The sequence below is a fragment of the Denticeps clupeoides genome, unplaced genomic scaffold (assembly GCF_900700375.1).
Source record: "Denticeps clupeoides unplaced genomic scaffold, fDenClu1.1, whole genome shotgun sequence".
Taxonomy (NCBI): Eukaryota; Metazoa; Chordata; class Actinopteri; order Clupeiformes; family Denticipitidae; genus Denticeps; species Denticeps clupeoides.
Genome location: NW_021630069.1, coordinates 587,993 through 605,607, shown reverse-complemented (window position 1 = coordinate 605,607; position 17,615 = coordinate 587,993). Strand labels below are relative to the sequence as shown.

The window sequence follows — 17,615 nt, the reverse complement described above, 5'->3', positions numbered from 1 at the left end:
GTAAAATTAGTTAGAGGGTTCGGCAGAATGGACCCAAGACTACAAGAGAAAATCTATTTAGTTCTCCTTTCTAAAGCACTTTAATATACATTTAGAAAACGAGTAGATCACGTGTGCATTAAAAAGGGAAACTATATTTTTCTTAAGGTAACATTGTGCATTTCCTTATTTCCAACGTTGAACGATATTGCAGTTTTCTCCTGTCCGCTAGATGGCGCTGAAGTAACACAACAGCTTTTCTCAGGCGTCTGAGGTCCTGCCATCAGATTGGAGGACAACGATAATTGTACTTGTGCCGTTTGTTATGGATGTACTGAACTGTTTTACCTTCATTAAAATCTGTCATGTAAGTGTTGTTTACATATTGGCAACTGTATATGACATTTCAATAAAATTTTTCTTGCATTTGTTAATGGAAACTTTTTTTTTTGGTAGAAGTTTTAGCAGCTATCTATAAAAGACCCCAATATCAAACCAAATATTATGTTATCATTAGTTATTTGATGATCCCCATAAAGGATACATTCAAATTTGATTTATTCTGTTAAATGAAAATGTTGGTCCTTGTTAAAATCATTCTACATATCACCCACAAAACAACCTTCCTTGTGCGCAAATCCCAGCTTGAGTGTTTATTGCTAAAGTTAAACTTTTCTTTTATCAACTTTTCTCCGGGGATTCATGATTCATGCACAAAGTATTAGTGTTTGCATTTCTGCCCGGGAAGCAGTGTGTGGGGACCGGCCCTTTGATCACCGTCCCCACACACTGCTCCCCGGGCGCCCACTGTCACTCAGGGTGATGCACTTCACTTTCACTTATTCATCATTCTTTACACAAAATTAAACTTGCTCAAGGGCCGAATGTAAAGCAAAGCCACTTTTTTTGGTGGAATATTTTACATTGGATAAATGTTTGACTTATTTACATATAAATGAAGATTGTTGTTAAAACTAAGTACATTTTAATATTCAGTGCCATGACATACAGTACATAACATAATGTGTTCATTCATAGTTCTGATGCCTTCAGTGAGAATCTACCAACGTAAATGGTCATGAGAATAAAGAAAACGTGTTGACGTTCCTGCTGAATGTAGTGGTGCCTTCTATGAATAATCTATACACCTTTAGCTTTAATTAAAACATGCATGGTGTTGTGGCATTGTTTCAATAACCGGATGCAATATCAGTCCATTTATTTCAGTTATATGAATTCTTCATGCTGAAGATGGATTGTGGATGGTGCTCAGGCTGGGCTGCTGTGGTGGTAAAATGGCAGAACATTTAACTCCTGACATGGAATGACCCCAGTGCACATTCTGCTATAAAGTAAGATGGAGAGTTTTCTTTCTTTCAGATCAGCCTCCTGCGGTCACGCCCTGGGGAGCGACAGACAGGCGCGGAGCTGCTGCGACCTTGTAGCTTTTCCCCCCGTGGAACAGTCCCGCTTTATAAGCGCCTCCAGCCGCGGGCCGCCGCTGTTCCACCCGGGCTCGACCCCATGAGCGACGAGGAGCTGACCCGGCCTGCCCGGTCCCCCCGGTCCCCGCCGCTGGCCAGGAGAGCGGCGCGCACCCCCAAGTGCTCCCGCTGCAGGAACCACGGCTACGTGTCGCCGCTGAAGGGCCACAAGCGCTACTGCAGCTGGAAGGACTGCCAGTGCCAGAAGTGTCGCCTGATCGCCGAGCGGCAGCGCATCATGGCGGCGCAGGTACGGCCTTCAAACGCAGCATGGTGTGTTGATCCAGGCTGGATCTGGCCGCGACGTGGTGAGTAGGCCGCTGGTGGAGGTGCGTGGTGAGGATCTGGTGGTGGAGGTGCGTGGAGAGGATGTGGTGGTGGTGGAGGTGGAGGTGCGTGCAGAGGATCTGGTGGTGGAGGTGGAGGTGCGTGCAGAGGAGGTGGTGGTGGAGGTGCGTGGAGAGGACATGGTGGTGGTGGTGGTGGTGGTGGAGAGGACGTGGTGGTGGAGGTGCGTGGAGAGGACGTGGTGGTGGAGGTGGAGGTGCGTGCAGAGGAGGTGGTGGTGGTGGTGGAGGTGCGTGCAGAGGAGGTGGTGGTGGTGGTGGAGGTGCGTGGAGAGGACATGGTGGTGGTGGTGGTGGTGGTGGAGAGGACGTGGTGGAGGTGCGTGGAGAGGACGTGGTGGTGGAGGTGCATGGCGAGGATGCGGTGGTGGAGGTGCGTGGAGAGGACGTGGTGGATCCTTGCTACAGAGTTTCTTCTTCTGATGCTGATGTTCCAGAGTGTTTCGTGTTTGTTTACTCTTGCCCGTAAATCAGGGCAACAATTACAATCTAAATAATGGGATCTGAACAGCTTCACTAAATGTTTTGTAATGAATTTATTAATTTCATTAACACTCTTGACAAATCACATCAAATTGTATTATTCACATTTAAAGTAATTGTTCCAGGAAATGTATATTGAATATTTACAGTTTCATAAGGTGCAGGAAATAATTGCATGTTGCCCAACACTGTGGTGTAATTTCGTGTATAAATCATGTGCTGTGCAGGGAAGTTCAGGAATCTACACAATAATAATAATAATGAATTTTATTCATATTGCACTTTACATTTTACCAAAAGCCTCAAAGTGCATTATAGGCTGTAAAAATAATATTGAGTCAACATACAACATTTAAGGCCAAGGGGAGTAAAACCATAAAAAATCAGAAACGTGCCCACTGCACGCTCTTGCTACCCTGGAAGGGGGTCTGAATTTCTTCCAGTTTTCTAGGGAGTTGTTTCTTATGTGCAGAGAGGCGTGTCATCTGTAGTGGTTGTTAAGCCCATTGAAACATACTTCTTTGGATTTTAGGATTTTTCTTAAAACACAAGAACCCATTACTTACCTGCTCTACCATGTGCACCGCAGAACAACGTTCTTCTACTAAATCATTTATACTGAGCCCAGCTACCTGTTGTGGTGTTGATAGGTGGCTCTACGTCGGCAGCAGGCTCAGGAGGAGGAGATGGGCATCTGTAGCCCAGTCAGCCAGTCTGGGGCTGAGGTTGTGATTAAGAATGAACTTTCTGGTGAAGACCTGCACACCTGTTCATCTTCATCATCTGCCACATCATCTGCCACTAACGTTGCAGCAGCATCAGGTAATTCATCAACTTTCTTATTGGCTTGATTTTGGCTTCTTGTTTCACTCAGCAGCAGTTGCCTACATGACACCCTTATCAATCAGTAATTGGGGACCAATATCTCTCATATTAAGTAATTAGATGTGCTATTGTGGCATATTTTCATTTACAGCATTTACCAGACGCTCTTATCCAGAGCGACTTACAATCAGTAGTTACAGGGACAGTCCCCCCCTGGAGACACTCAGGGTTAAGTGTCCTGCTCAGGGACACGATGGTAGTAAGTGGGGTTTGAACCTTGAACTTACTTTTGTATTCACATGAGTAATATCCAATCAACACAAGCCCTGCTGTCACTCACACTACACTCACACACAGCACGAAGCGTGAGAGAATGGAGAAGGAGAGGTGAAGACGTGCTGAGAAAGGAAGGTAAAGCATGAAACATCAGTCCATCTAACTGTATCTATCATACAGGAAAAGGGACTTCTACACTGTAAAGAGTTGGGATCTGGATCCATGGCCACTATGTTTTTGAATTCCATATTCTCACTGCCACCGTTATGAATGATTATGCTTCAGCATGTTTTTAATTTTGTATAGTTGATGAATCAGTTGACATTCCTTTAAAAAGTAACTTTCACTTTAAACAGTGTCTAAAAACAAAACTTTTTTTCATTTATATTGGTTCCAAATATTAGTTATAGGACCTCATAAACTAGCAATAATCTATATCAGCTATTAAAAAAGAATATACATTTTGTCCTGGGACTTTTGGGACGTTCACAGTTATAGATCTGCACTGTGATCACATGATCAACTGACGTATTTAACAGTGAGCTGTGACTGGGGACACACAGTATCAATCCTCCGCCCTACAAACCCAGTCAGTCGGCAGCTGAGACACACATTCCGTCCCAGTAACTCCTTGGGTATCTGTGCTCTGCTGATTGAGCTGTGCCAGGCTGTTCCTGTGGCACTGATAGGGCTCTCAGTAGAGGACCACTTTCCCGGTCAAGGTTGCCAGCACAGCCAGGGACAGCCGGATGTGGGATTGGTGACAGGAGGGTGGAGAGGAGGAGAGAACACACTGCATTCAGCATTGCTGCTGATAACGATGGGATCAGACAGAAGGTTCTGTTCCTCTATTGTCTTCATCCCCCTCTCTGTTTTGTCAGTAATTACACTTTCATAAGAAAGAAAGTGAACATTTGTTTGCCTTACGGACATGCATTTGCCGTACATCAATGAATAGATGTTTGGAGCAATTATGACATGTGACAGTTTCTGTCAGTGAATACATTTTGTTAATGATTCATTAAGACCAGCACTGCATGGGGGCACGGAGGTGAGCAATGTAGCCTCACACTTCCAGTTCATATATGTGAGTGTGTGTGCACTTTTTAAGACCGAATAGATGCAAGTACTACAAATATGTCTGAAGGGGATTTCGAGCAAAAGCTGTGTTAAGCTGTGAGGTTAAAGAGTAATATACCATTTAGAAAGGTTGGTTAAAGCATTCAGTAGTGAATGGAGTTACAGTAGACAAGGTACTGAAGAAGTACTTACTAGTCCTTCTGAAAAATGGGTACAGCATCCCTGTTCAGCCAGCAGGTGGCGCTGTATGGGATGTTTGAATTTTTGAAGCCTGGCTGATGAATATGATGAATGTAGGAAAAGTCATTTGGAAAGTCATGTCTGTCCATCAGGAATCGCCGTAACATAAAATGAACAGAATGTTGTGTTGTAATTTTTTATAATGTTGCATGGTCGGTCTGTGCTATTTCATCACTCTGTTTTAGGAGGGAATTCCACTCTGTCGTCCAGCCCTATCTCTGCGACCAGCAGGGATGTCAGCGATGGAATGTCTGACCTGATGGTGGACATGTCCTACTGCAACTTCTACCAGCCATGCCGCTATCCTGCCTGCTACAGTAACATCTACAGTAACTACCAGCAGTACCAGGTGACCGTGTGCTTGCTGGTCTCATTTATCAGAATTTTTATGGGAATGTCCATGTTTCTGGTTAAATCTGAAGTGAAAGTAAAGTGATTGTCACAATGTCATTTGACATTGTAGTTTGAAATGTACAGACAGTCCTATGAGGGGAGTGCCACACAGTCACTGGACTGTAAAAATAAGCAACGCAGGTATGAATAATGATCTCTGGGTGGCATGACCCCTCAGTTGAAGCACAGTTAGTCCGTTTTGAATATCATCCCCTCTGTTGGTGTACAATTATCCTTATTTATGTTGGAAAGTAACATTCATGTATCGCATCAGAGTCGCTCAGCTGTGAAGTAAATGAAAATGTCATTTCTCTCCAGGGCTCATGATGGGTCATATTTCAGTGCATTTGTGTGCTGTTTGTGTTCTTCATACGGGGGTCACTGACTCTGCCTTTTCACGCAGGGCACTAGCCTGAATTGCAAAGGTTAATGGTGCTGTCTGTCAGCAGTGGAACTTCACTGCTGATCACACCATGCATAATGCATCTATCAGATAAATAAAAATGGCCTCTGAAAATCCATAGTGATTTATTTTAGATGATTTGCATATGTCACATCCTCTGTCTATCAAGAAACTGAAGTTATATTTTCATGCATGAATTTAGAATTTTGTTGCAAGGATCACAATTACGGTGCACTTCAAGATGAACTAGGTAAAGGTCATGATAATAATTGCATATCTCCTTACATTCCCCCACTGTACTCAAACATATATTGTGATTTTTGTTATACATTTTTAAAAAACACGGTGGGTAAATGAAATTGTGCTTTAGTTCTTTCTTTAGATTTTCTTTAGAATTCAGTTCAGGTGAATGGCTGGGACCTTCTAGCAGCTTTATAGTCTTTCTCTTGGCTGTGTGTTTGACCTCCAAACTTTGTTCCTCCAATATTCTCCCAGTATTTCACAGGCTTGTGTGAATGTTCTGCAAACTTTAAATGCACTTCAACGTGCTTTTGCTTCAGCAATGGAAGCAGAGTGTGCATACAGACCATGGTGGTTCAGTATCTTCCCATAATTCTTTTCACTCCTCAGTCCGAAATCTTGTGGGCAGGACCTGGTCGTAGCTGGTTTATGGTGAAATTATGTTCTTACCATGTCTGGATTATGGCCCCAACATTGTTCACCTGAACCCTCAGTAATTTTGAAGCACCATCTGTATGTTTTGCAACAAAAAGTTGCAAAGAAGGTCCTTCCTTTTTTTTCTTTCATTTTGAGTGGAGTGTTTCCTTGTGTGTTGGGTTTCAACTGCAGGGATGTTTTTTAGCATGTGTGGAATGAGTTGGTTGTTACTGAATGAAAAGTAAGAGTTAAGGGACAAAATTTGACTATGGCAATATATGATTATACTTTGGTGATACATAATCAATATGCTGGTGTGGCTGTATCACACACACCATTTAAGAACCTGTGAAGTCAGCAATGAAAAAACTTACATAGTTTCTCTTCAGGTTGTTGTACATTTTTTACCATGATCATATCCTAGATAACTATATTGTCTATTGCAGAATGTCGTTGGTATCAGGTGCAAGGTATCAATATTGCTGGATTTTCTGTGATTTTTTTTTGTTTGTTCCCCAGTACTGATGTGCGTGTGTGTGTGTGTTCTTGTGCATGTGTGTGTGCACATGAGCATCCTTGTGTGTGGTCGTGGTGGAGACACTCTGGCTGCAGTTTATCTCAGCGCGCTCATCTTGCTCTTGCTCTCTCAGCTGCAGGCTGCAGGCGAGCCGGGCGTGGATGAGGGTGGCGTAGGAACTGATGGGCCAGATAACATAAACACCCAGGGAGGCAGGGGAGCCAAACCAGTCCAATCCGTCGCGTACTGGCGAAACGTGGAGCAAGAGTTTCAACAAATCCATTTGGAAGCAGTAGTGTGTGTGTGTGTGTGTGTGTGTGTGTGTGTGTGTTCAGTCACTTCTGAAGGTTTTGTTAAAGAGATGCTGCTGGTGTGTCCATTTGTCTGCTGGATAAAAGAGCCGATTTCTTTTGTTTCAGTCTAAACTGAATTAATCATCAGCTCTGTTGCTGAAATAAGACTTTATAAACTTGTCTTGAAGTGATGGCCTGGACAATAAATGGTGACATATTACAGGGTGACAGAAATCAAATTCCATAAAAGTGAAATTGAAAATCCTTGAAGCCTCTCGCTGCTCAGTTGACCACTCATTTCAGAAGTTGTCATGGCCACCACAGGGGAATGGCAAGAGAACCACATGAGAACTGGTGTGTCTGTTGCCATTCCGTTGTGGCCAGTTCCTCCCTTCTATCCCACTGTTCCACTTATTTCTATTATTTTATTGCTTATTTTTTTTAAGACTTACTTTACTGAATACTGAAATAATTATGTCTCCATATTTAAATGCTCCTGTATTATGGACACATCTAGTCATATCAGTCATAATTGGCAAAGTCAGGCACAAGCAGGTTATGTATAGCCAGTTATGACTTTATTGTTGGAGGTTTCTGGTGTCCTGGTAGGACCTTCAACAGGTTCTGAGCAGAGTATGCAGTCAGCTTCAGAGCCTGCCATGTTCTGTTTTAAATGAACAATATGGATATTTTGCAGCGTAACCCCAACAGTAGTTGTGTGAGTGTGGCTGAAGTGGAATGAATGTCACATCTTGACCAATACATTGCTTTTCTCCATTGCTTTTCTGAAAAAGATGCCCAGTGGTGATGGTCGCCTCCTTGGACACACTGTGTCTCCTCAGTACCATATAAACTCCTACTACTCCACCACATACCTGAGTCAGAGCCGAGGCAGCGTCCCGCCCATCTCCACCATGGATGAGACTGGAAGCTACGCAGAGCCCAGAGCATCTGGTCAGTACACATTGCTCTGATAAATCTGTGTGACGTATTTCTGTTGTGGGCTGGGGTAGTTAAATATCTTACTATCCCAGTTACAGTCTGAGATGCCGTGGAACTGTGGAAGGCCGCTCGGGTCTCATGATGCTTCATGATGCACATAATGATGCTTCATGATGCACATGGTGATTTCATTTATTTCACAGCACATTCAAACAGGGCTTCCATCTGTGGAACCACATTTTCATATTCAGCCACACATAGTATATACTGAATAAACTGCATTTATTAGTGTTTGGCTCAAAGTTTAATTAATCATTCACTAGTTCAGTCATTTCCCTCCACACACATACAGACGCTCACACACCACCAGCTCACTTTCTCAGCATCATAAACTTTAATCCAAAGTTTATCTACAGTGCACTTAAATACAACCTAGGGAGGCCCATGGCACAAGTCAAGGGCACCATAAAATGAATAAAAATTAATAAATTCAGAAGCCTGTGGTTCATTGAAGTTAATTGATTCACTCCTTGCCTCCAGATTTAAAGAGACAGGAAGATGGTGGCTGTTGTGCACCTAGGGTTCGGGTTCTTTTGACAGACACCGATCATGATCCTGCTCATGATCATACATTTCAGTCTACCGTAACATGTTAAATGTTTATTTGGGAGGTTTGGAGATTATTGAAAACACCCCCACCCGTACCACCCATCTCCAGCTCACTCCAGCTGCCTAATGAATTTTCCCATGCCCATTTCCTAAAGCTCAAACATGAGGGTCCCTATCACCCTGGGGGTGTCACGCTCCATTACAGCACAAAAACTCCAGCAGCGGGGTGGTCCCAGGAGAAGAACAGCCTCCTGCATCCCCTCGTTCTGTACAAGGACAGGAACTCTGATCACACACCATCATCGCTACTCACATGTTTGTCTTTAGGATTCAGAATATGAAATCAGTGACTTGATTTCACTGCAGTGGCTGAGGTGAGCGAGTTGGCTCTGACTTTGCATGGCTGCATTATCAGAATACCAGCAGCACTGCTCACTTTCACACACTCCATCCCTCAGTGTTTCCATCCTGCCCCTCACCCCCAAGACCGAGCTCAATGAGTGTCTACAGCCCACATGAGTAACCTCACCTTGAACCTTGCAGGGTTCTTCAAGAGGAGATGCATGGAGAAACGAGGATATGAAAAGAAGCTGTCTGTTTGGAGGTTTTAATCTCTAATCTAATCCTATTTCTAATCTTTATTGTAAAATGCGTTACAGGTATGAGTTTGTAGTAGAGTGTGAATCCCATTGTAAACATACTGGACCTTATTGCTGTCATTTTATCTGCTGCTCGTCTCCAGAGTTTACTTCCCTAAACTCAACCTAAATCCCCCTGAACCCATCACAGCAGCAGCAGTTCTGGGTCAGGGTGGGACACGGAGGTTGGATTCAGACTGATGGTCAGATGGTTGACATTCGTTAATAGTTTTCTTGTTATTTAGTCTGTCCGCTGTGTGTGTGTGTGTTTGATCTACAGTAGTATTTATTATCAGGCTTGGACATCAGTTGACTGAGTGTGAGAAGCTCCACTCTACTGTACTGTGTTTTTTCTGTGTGTGTGTGTGTGTGTGTGTGTGTGTCCTCCTTTCTCTGCTGCGCAGTATTTATTTCCCTGCCCAGGTAATCAGTTGGCCAAATAACCTTCAGGATCGCACTGCTGTCCTTCCTGCGGTGGGCGCTGTCGCTGGGAAATTGCCTGTGGGGTTAGTGAGCAGGAACAGTTAAGATTTACAAACAATGATGAAGCTTGTCATGCGTCTTTCTCCATCCGTCACGCCGCCGCTCTGCCAGGGCGTCCAAGTGTTCTTCATAAAATGCAGCTCGCTGTGAAATACGCCCCTCGCACGTTTACTGCCGGCAGCCCGTCACCAGGGCGGCGCCGTAAATTGTTTGCGGGAGGCGACACAGCACTCCATCACCTCTGCCGCGATCCCACGCTGTGAGCCGGCGGCCCCGGCTGAGACACAGATGAGCTGCCCACTATGAGTTATGGCAATATTCTGCAGTTATATGAGATGGCAGCAGCTTTTGGCCTTTCACTTTTTTAGAAACTTTGTTTTTCTGTCTCCCCCAGCCTCATGCACACCGTTGTCCGGAGGAGGAGAAGTTAGGAGTTGTTAGGTAGTTAAAGAAATACGTATAATTCACCAGGGTTGTCTTGCTCACGTACACAATGGTAGTAGGTGGGATTTGAACCTGGGTCTTCTGGAGTGTGTTACTACCATGGGGTGGGAATAAACTGAAGACTGGTTCCCTGGACTTCTGTCTCTCAATGCACCATTGATGCTTTGTGTGATTTACCAGCGTGGCCAGAAAGGTGAGAGCCTCAGCTATGTAATGTTGGACTAAAGCTCATTCAGGAGTCTGCTTTGGGTAACTCTGTTGCTTTCCATGCAATCATTGAGGTTTCCATTTAGTTTTTCCATTTTTGCTCCATCCTTTGGGCAGCAAGCTTGAGTCAGTTTCAGTGCTATTTTTCTTACTATATTATATTTTCATGTGGGGTGTAAATGTAATAATTTGAGTTTAATTGCACAAGTAATCATTCAGAGGTACTGCAATATTGAAGCTAAGCATCAATACTAGATTGTGATTTGGTAGGGACTGGGTCAAACACTAACCGCAAGTCTTACTCCTATTACTCCAGAATTGACTTAAACACTGTTCCAATCCCCAACTATGATTGCTTTGTCTGTTATGAGGTCTGCAAACTCTTTCAGGAACTGTGTATGTGTGTAGGGTTTACTCGAGGTGGTCTGTAGATGATTGCTGTAGTAATAGGAGAAATATGCTGCTTTCCTGTTGTCATTTTAATAACACGAGAAATTTGCATTACCATGACTTCAAATTATGTAATTTTCCTTATGCTGTTTTATGACTAATGTTGCTGTTTCTTTCACCATTTGAACCTGGACTGTGATAATGTTTTTACCTAGTTTCAGTAAGGCAGGACAAATGAAGGAATTGATTGTTAATCATGTCCCGAATGAATCTAGTTTTTTTTATTTCTATTTCTATAAAAAACAAATATTCAGCTGACCAGACGCCTGTACAAAAATCAGGTCTGGTTTTAATTTGTATGTCAGTATAATGCATGTTCTGTTCTCTTCCTGATGGCTCTATGCTGTTAGCAAACAGTTAGTTAGGCCAGTTTGTGATGCCTGGTCTCACCTGCTCAGTTGCATGGCACTATTCCAGGATGGATTGACCTGGAATGGCCACAGCGACCAGAATAACCGGAAAATGACCAGAAAGACTGCTAATTATTTACAAAAACCCATGTTCCTTTTTTGGAACCAGTCAGACTGACAGCTTTTTAATGCAGATAATATACTATAAATTTCACTGCTCTGTTCATTGCTCGATTGTTCCTCCCCCACACACTGCTCCCCGGGCGCCTGTCATGGCTGCTCACTGCTCACTAAGCGTGATGGTTAAATACAGAGGGCACATTTTGCTGTGTGCACTGTGTGCTGTGCTGCAGTGTATCACAATGACTCACTTTCACTTTTCACTTTCAGGAGTTAATTATGATGGTTATTATTGTTATTGTTATTATAATCATTTCTTGTTCCTTTCTCTCTAATTGGTCACTGTGGGATGTCAGAGTCTCGACATCCGAGTTGTCAAGGGTCACGGGTTCAGACAAGGTCCTGTTGGGAGCCACTCGGTGCTACTGGCTGAAATCTCCACGCGGTGTTAAGTGCCTTGCTTTCTGCTCAGTGATTAAATAAATAGGCCCTGTAATTGCCTAGAGGGGCTTCAGTGCAGTTGTAATGTGCTGTTCAACATTGCCATTAACACTTGCCTGAGGCTGCAGGCACATTAACCGGACAAACATCTGTGGTTTATGTTCCCTTGTCTTAATCGAACTTCACATAGTGATGTCATGCACTAAGAGATCAAAAGCCAGGGGGTGTTGACTGGGGACCTGTAGGTTACCAGTACCAGTATCAGACATTAAAGTGGCTTCATTCTTTCAGATAATTTTCCCTTCATTAATGTAATGAGTGAAGTGACTTTCTTGAATGGTGATGTTTATGGCCTTTCTCCACTGCTGCCAGCTCATCTGACGTCTGGAGGAGCTAATGCACATTACTTATGCTTTAGTGCTTCTTTTCTCCTGATCATTTTCTCTCATTCATTCAGACAGACTGACAGAATCCTTTGTGCATTGATTCTGTGTTTGGGTTCATTATAGTATATCCATAATGTTTCGACAGATTAAACTGAGGGCAGAAAGATAGACAGGTCATTTGGAGAGTTGATGGTGCAGATTATATCGCTGATGGAGATTCAGCCAGGTGGGAGGAGACATATCCCATTTTTCAATGGCATAGCTGCTCTGGGAACAGATTGGTTAACAATGCAGGAGCTGAGGTTCATGTGTCTTTAATTAGCCTTTGACCCCAGACAGGAAGACACGCACCAGATTTGAATATATGCTGCAAACCCTGCCCCACTGCTCATTAGTTTGGGATATCTGAAGCTGTCCTTTCCAAAAAATGCATCTTTTGTAGAATAAAACTAATGTTTCAGAAGCATGAATTTACATACAAATGTTAAAATGTATTTAAAATTGCAAACAATTGCAGAAATACTGGCTTTGCTGACATGTAGCCAGCATTTATGTTATTTTATATTATTTTTTGTGATGCTTTTACCTTCTGCTTCTGTCCACTTTCTGCCGTGACAAGTGCAATTTCCCACTTGTGGGACTAATAAAGGTTTATCTTATCTTATCTTATCTTATCTTATCTTATCTTATCTTATCTTATCATGTCTGGCAGATGCAGATATCACCTGCCAAAATGTGTGAACCCTCTGCACATAAAGTAAATGCATTTCGTTGTTTGTGGGACTGATCATGTGACAAAGTGTCGATTATGCAGTTCTACCAGATATTTTGGATCTTTGAGAATGTCCACTGACACTCCTGCGAACAAGATTTATTTCCACGGACAGAGACCAGAGGTAGATAGAGCAGCAGGGTATGGCGAGAACCTTTAACACATTCCAGTCCGTAATTACATAAAGATATCCATTCGAACTAGTAGAAATAGTTAATCTGAAACATGTTTGTCTATTCAAGTTAGGGTTAGGGTTTTACTGAAAACCCCAGTAGAAATGTATGGTGATTCCTTTTGCTCTGTTTTATGCATGTAGCATGAATGAGAGCTGTCAGTCATTGCTGTTTTAATGGTGTTAATGATCATTAACATAATGATCGGTTTTCCGCTCATTGGAGAAAATCTAAAGCCGCTTTCAGACCCAACACGGCAGGCAGCGAGTGCGGAGCTTTTCTAAACTCCCGGTAAGATTGTTGTAGATCTCTGTACATTCAGAGAAAGATCAACTTTTTATCCATTCCCACTTCGTGTGCATGTTTCAAAGTGGCAAACTCACCTGCTTGGATTCTATTGGTTGCGGGAAAATACGTTCAACGAAATACCGCGGTGCGAGAACATCTGCATCGCGGTTTGCATTGTTCTGCCTGGAAACACTAGTAACTTTTCAAAATGTCTCATTTCACTGCAGTGACAGAAGGGAAAGAGTTGAACTGACGTTATTGTTCTACTGTAATACAAATCAACAGTAAATGTCAGTTTGTCAGTGTTTTATCGACTCAGTCACACCATAGAAATGAGACATGTAATCACTTTGAAAAACTTAAATTAAATAACATTTGTAATAATTTGATGTAACTATAGACCTGATTTATAGAACAATCATTTATTTTAATGTCATTTTTAATAATAATGTCATTTTTATAACATTACCAATTTTATCGGAATTAATAATAAAATAAGGAAATGCAAGTCAAAATTTTTATTCAAATATACATAACAGCGATACTGAGTGTAAAAAAAATCCAACCATGACGTAGTTCTGACATCTTAGTTCAAAACAGTATTCTTTACAGAATTCCAAAATTCAACTGTGTTAAACTAAACATCCCATGTCACATGACCCTGAAGGGACTATTTAGACTGTATGCAGATTGAGAGCCATACACTGTGTGGAAAAAAGTAAGCGTGGTTTTCTAAACTGTCGTGCTGTAGATCTCTGGACACTCAAGAGAAAGATGACCTTTTCCTCCATTCCCGAAGTTGTAAAAAGAAAATAACACCGCCAGAAAATCACCAAGCAACGCCATTATGATATGATCGATTATGTTCTGCAGTGCGTCGTGCACGAATATCGATGCATCAATTATTCTATTCATTTCAACACCCCTAGTAACATCCAGTAGCAATTTCTTTTTGGCTAACTTGATGGCCTTAAATGTGTAAATGTTACTGTATGTTACATTTATTTTTCTTTACTGTGCTGTATTTGTACTATTACAAAATGTGGTTCCTTTATGGATATCTGAAATATAACACAGATTTAACAGTCTTGTATCTTGTGCTGAGTGTGTGTGTGTGTGTGTGTGTGTGTGTTTTCTGCATCATTAAGTTTAGTCATGAATCTAATAATTGAGATGCTGTGTTGTTCCTAAAGAGGGACAACACTAATTCACTCTTCTCTTCTCTTTATCCTTCACCATCCACTCCACTGTGGATGAAACATCCTACCTGGGGAGTTTTCCAGTTTGGAGTGATCACGTGACATGGGGCGGTGGTGGCCTAGCACTTAAGGAAGCGGGCCTGCAATATTTCATTGTATTTCATTGTAATTCAGCACTGACCAGAGGAGAATGGGTTCTAAGGTCTTCTTCCTGTTCGAGGGAGTTTATTCTTGCCGCTGTTGCCTCTGGCTTGCTCACCTGGGGCTTTGAGCACTTTTGTATTCGTAGGGAGCGTTGTGACAATGAACATTGTAAAAAGTGCCACTCTCACATATAAAAACACAGACACATGCTCTCACATACATTTTCACTGTATCTGATAGTCTTCTAGAATTTAGTGTGCAGATTGTTTCTACTTTTATTTACTGTGAATTAAACCTGATGAAGTTTTCTGTGTGTGTGTGTGTGTGTGTGTGTGTGTGTGTTTGCTGACGTGTGGGTGTTTTCCACCCTCATGGCCCCTCTGGTGCGAGTGCAGCTTATCCTGCACAGATCAGCTCTGAATTACATCTCCCATCACATCTGGGCTTTTGTTCACGCTTGGCGCTGGCAGGAATGATTGGGCCCCTTTCACCTCTTTGCCTTTTTTCTTCACACTCTTTAAAAAAACTTCCTTTTGTTAACCAAACAAAGACTGTTTAATAGTTGAGAAATCTAAGATAGTTGGTTGAACGCTGGTGAACAGGGCAAAAGTTCAGTGGGAATATAAGCCTTCAAATCCTCTCCTTTCACCTCACTGAGCCTTGTCACCGACGGATGTAACATGCGGCTAATGCTCTGCATTGTTCACTCGGAGACTATTTGTAATAATTTCATACAAAACTATTAAGTCTGATATGAACATTTCCTTTTAAGGACTTGATGTGAGTGGCATGTTTAGGAAATTTCCTGAAATTTCTGACCATCTAGAAATTGTGTGTGGGCATCTTTTCCTGCATTGCTCTTTATTAATGAAATACCTGCAATAAGCAGGTCAACACACCCAAACATCATTTCCCCTCTGATGAAGTCCTGCAGGAAGCAGCGGTTGCCACATGGATGTCACCATTACTGATTGGCCAGTTTGGAGTCAGTGACAGACTGCAGGCCACAGAATGCTAAGGCAGAAACCTGTCAGGAAGTTAATGAGCTTCACTCCTCCTTAATGACTTTCTCAGCAGCACATGCTGGGACGAAGCATCATTCTGATTGGCTGTCTGTACGCCGTAGTACTATTTCTTTTGTGCCCTGATGTGGCTCAGTGCCCTGATCACATTAACAAGGAAGTATAAAGGGCTTCTTCTGTGGCCCCAGGGGTCATTTAATTTGTTGGTGGCCTAATAAAAAGTGTCATTTACTGTAAAAGAAACAAACAGGAAAGAAAAATTAACGTGCTGTAACACAGCCTGCATAACCAGAGCCGTGTACTTGTAAGAACCCCCCGATTTCCACGTCAGGGGGAAATGTTGGCGCGTCAGCAGCTTGTGGAGCTCAATTTAAAGGTGCTGCACTGTGCGCTGCGGCTGCCCGAGTCCGGATTGATTTTCAGGTGATGGAGGTGTGTAACAGAAAACTGCAGCACATCTCGACTCCGCCGTGCCCTCTGACACCTGTTTTTATTTACAGTCTTTCTCCCCGCCGGGAGCCCCGAATCCTCCGGCGCCCCCGAGAGCAAGCCCGAGTGTGAGCAGAGCGTGGACGCCATCGCTGAGAGATTCGGAAAATGAAGTCACTCAGTCGGTCACACAGTACCCTGCTTTAAATCTATGTCTTGAGTTTGGACTGTTCTGTTCTTTTGTATACAATTCATTTTGTAAAATTAATATTTGTTTTGCCAAAAAGCACCAGCAAATATGATGGGGAATTCAATTAATTTCTCCCCATATGCACCAGCAAATAATATGAATAATATGAGGATTTATTTAACTAAAATAATACAAAACGTATTTCTAACTCCCACCCAGCCCACTTGTCATTGAAGTTTGATTGAAGATCTTCTGCTTTGGCGCCTTTCATTATTACGTTGCGTTCATAATGAAATGCTGCTGTGTTATTGTGGAGCTACATGCCAGTAAAATATGACTGTGCCTCTTCTCCTCCTCCTTTTCCTCTCTTCCTTTTTATCCTCTTTTTGTTTTTCATTTGCTTCATCTCCTCTTCCAAAAAAAAGCTGTTAAAATTTGGATGTTTTCTTTTACCTGTGAAATTCTAGTCATTTTTATTGTTCTATTTTAATCTTCTGTAAAAACCGGTACTGTTAATGGCTGATAATCACCAGTTCTTTTCTGTTTCTACCTGTAAGCACAGTTCACGTGTTGTCTTGTATACTTTCTATAGTATAAAACATATTGAACTATAGTATAGAAAGTTGATTTCTGTTTTCTTCCTGATGGAATTTTTGCTGTTTTTCTTTTCATATTCATGTTACAGAAAGCGTGCTTGTTCTCTTATGCTTGTGTTTTAATAAAACAGCAACAGAAGCTCATTTGAAATACTCCCACATTTATGTTCTGGTTCTATAAAATGGAGGCAGCGAGGTATAAAAGCCAAAATGAAAATTACTTGTATTTTTTTTACTCTCCTCTTTGAAAACATTTATTTGATTCGGCCCCATCTGTTGTAATCAATAACCCGACCATCTTGTTTTTTATTAAACGCACTTACTCTTAATTTCATCCACCAGTGGTTTTAGAGAGAGCGCTGTGGAGTTACCTATATTGCTTTGACATTATAAATCACTTTCTGGCAAGCGGATCGTACAGCAGTATCGATTGATCCTGATATATCACAGAAATTTACTGTCACTTCTGTTTTCAATTAAAGATACAATCAGTCAGATAATGACTTAATTGGATTTTACAGAAGATTGAGTTTTATTGCTATGTGCTTTACGAGTTTAGTTAAAGAAGGCCATTTTTCCACACTGTCAGGAGGCCGTGTCCTTCTGTAGCCACTCTGGCTGGGTGTCTGGCATGCCGGGGAATATGTCCGTGGATTTGTTTTCCTTGAGATCCTACTGCAGCATCAATCACCATAGCGCCCCTGGTAGATAAAGCCGCGCCCATCCTATGCCCGTGAATAATGACACGTGGGCAC

At 42.3% G+C, this 17,615-nt stretch overlaps 1 protein-coding gene across 1 annotated transcript; it reads left to right on the top strand.

The window, feature by feature from the left end:
• Positions 1-1,503: 1,503 nt before the first annotated feature.
• Positions 1,504-16,626, top strand: dmrt1 (doublesex and mab-3 related transcription factor 1). The gene is made up of 5 exons (XM_028968148.1): positions 1,504-1,713; positions 2,944-3,115; positions 4,900-5,063; positions 7,772-7,931; positions 16,146-16,626. The coding sequence occupies exons 1-5, from the start codon at positions 1,504-1,506 to the stop codon at positions 16,244-16,246; spliced, it is 807 nt and encodes a 268-aa protein (XP_028823981.1). The 3' UTR covers positions 16,247-16,626.
• The last annotated feature ends 989 nt before the right edge of the window (positions 16,627-17,615 follow it).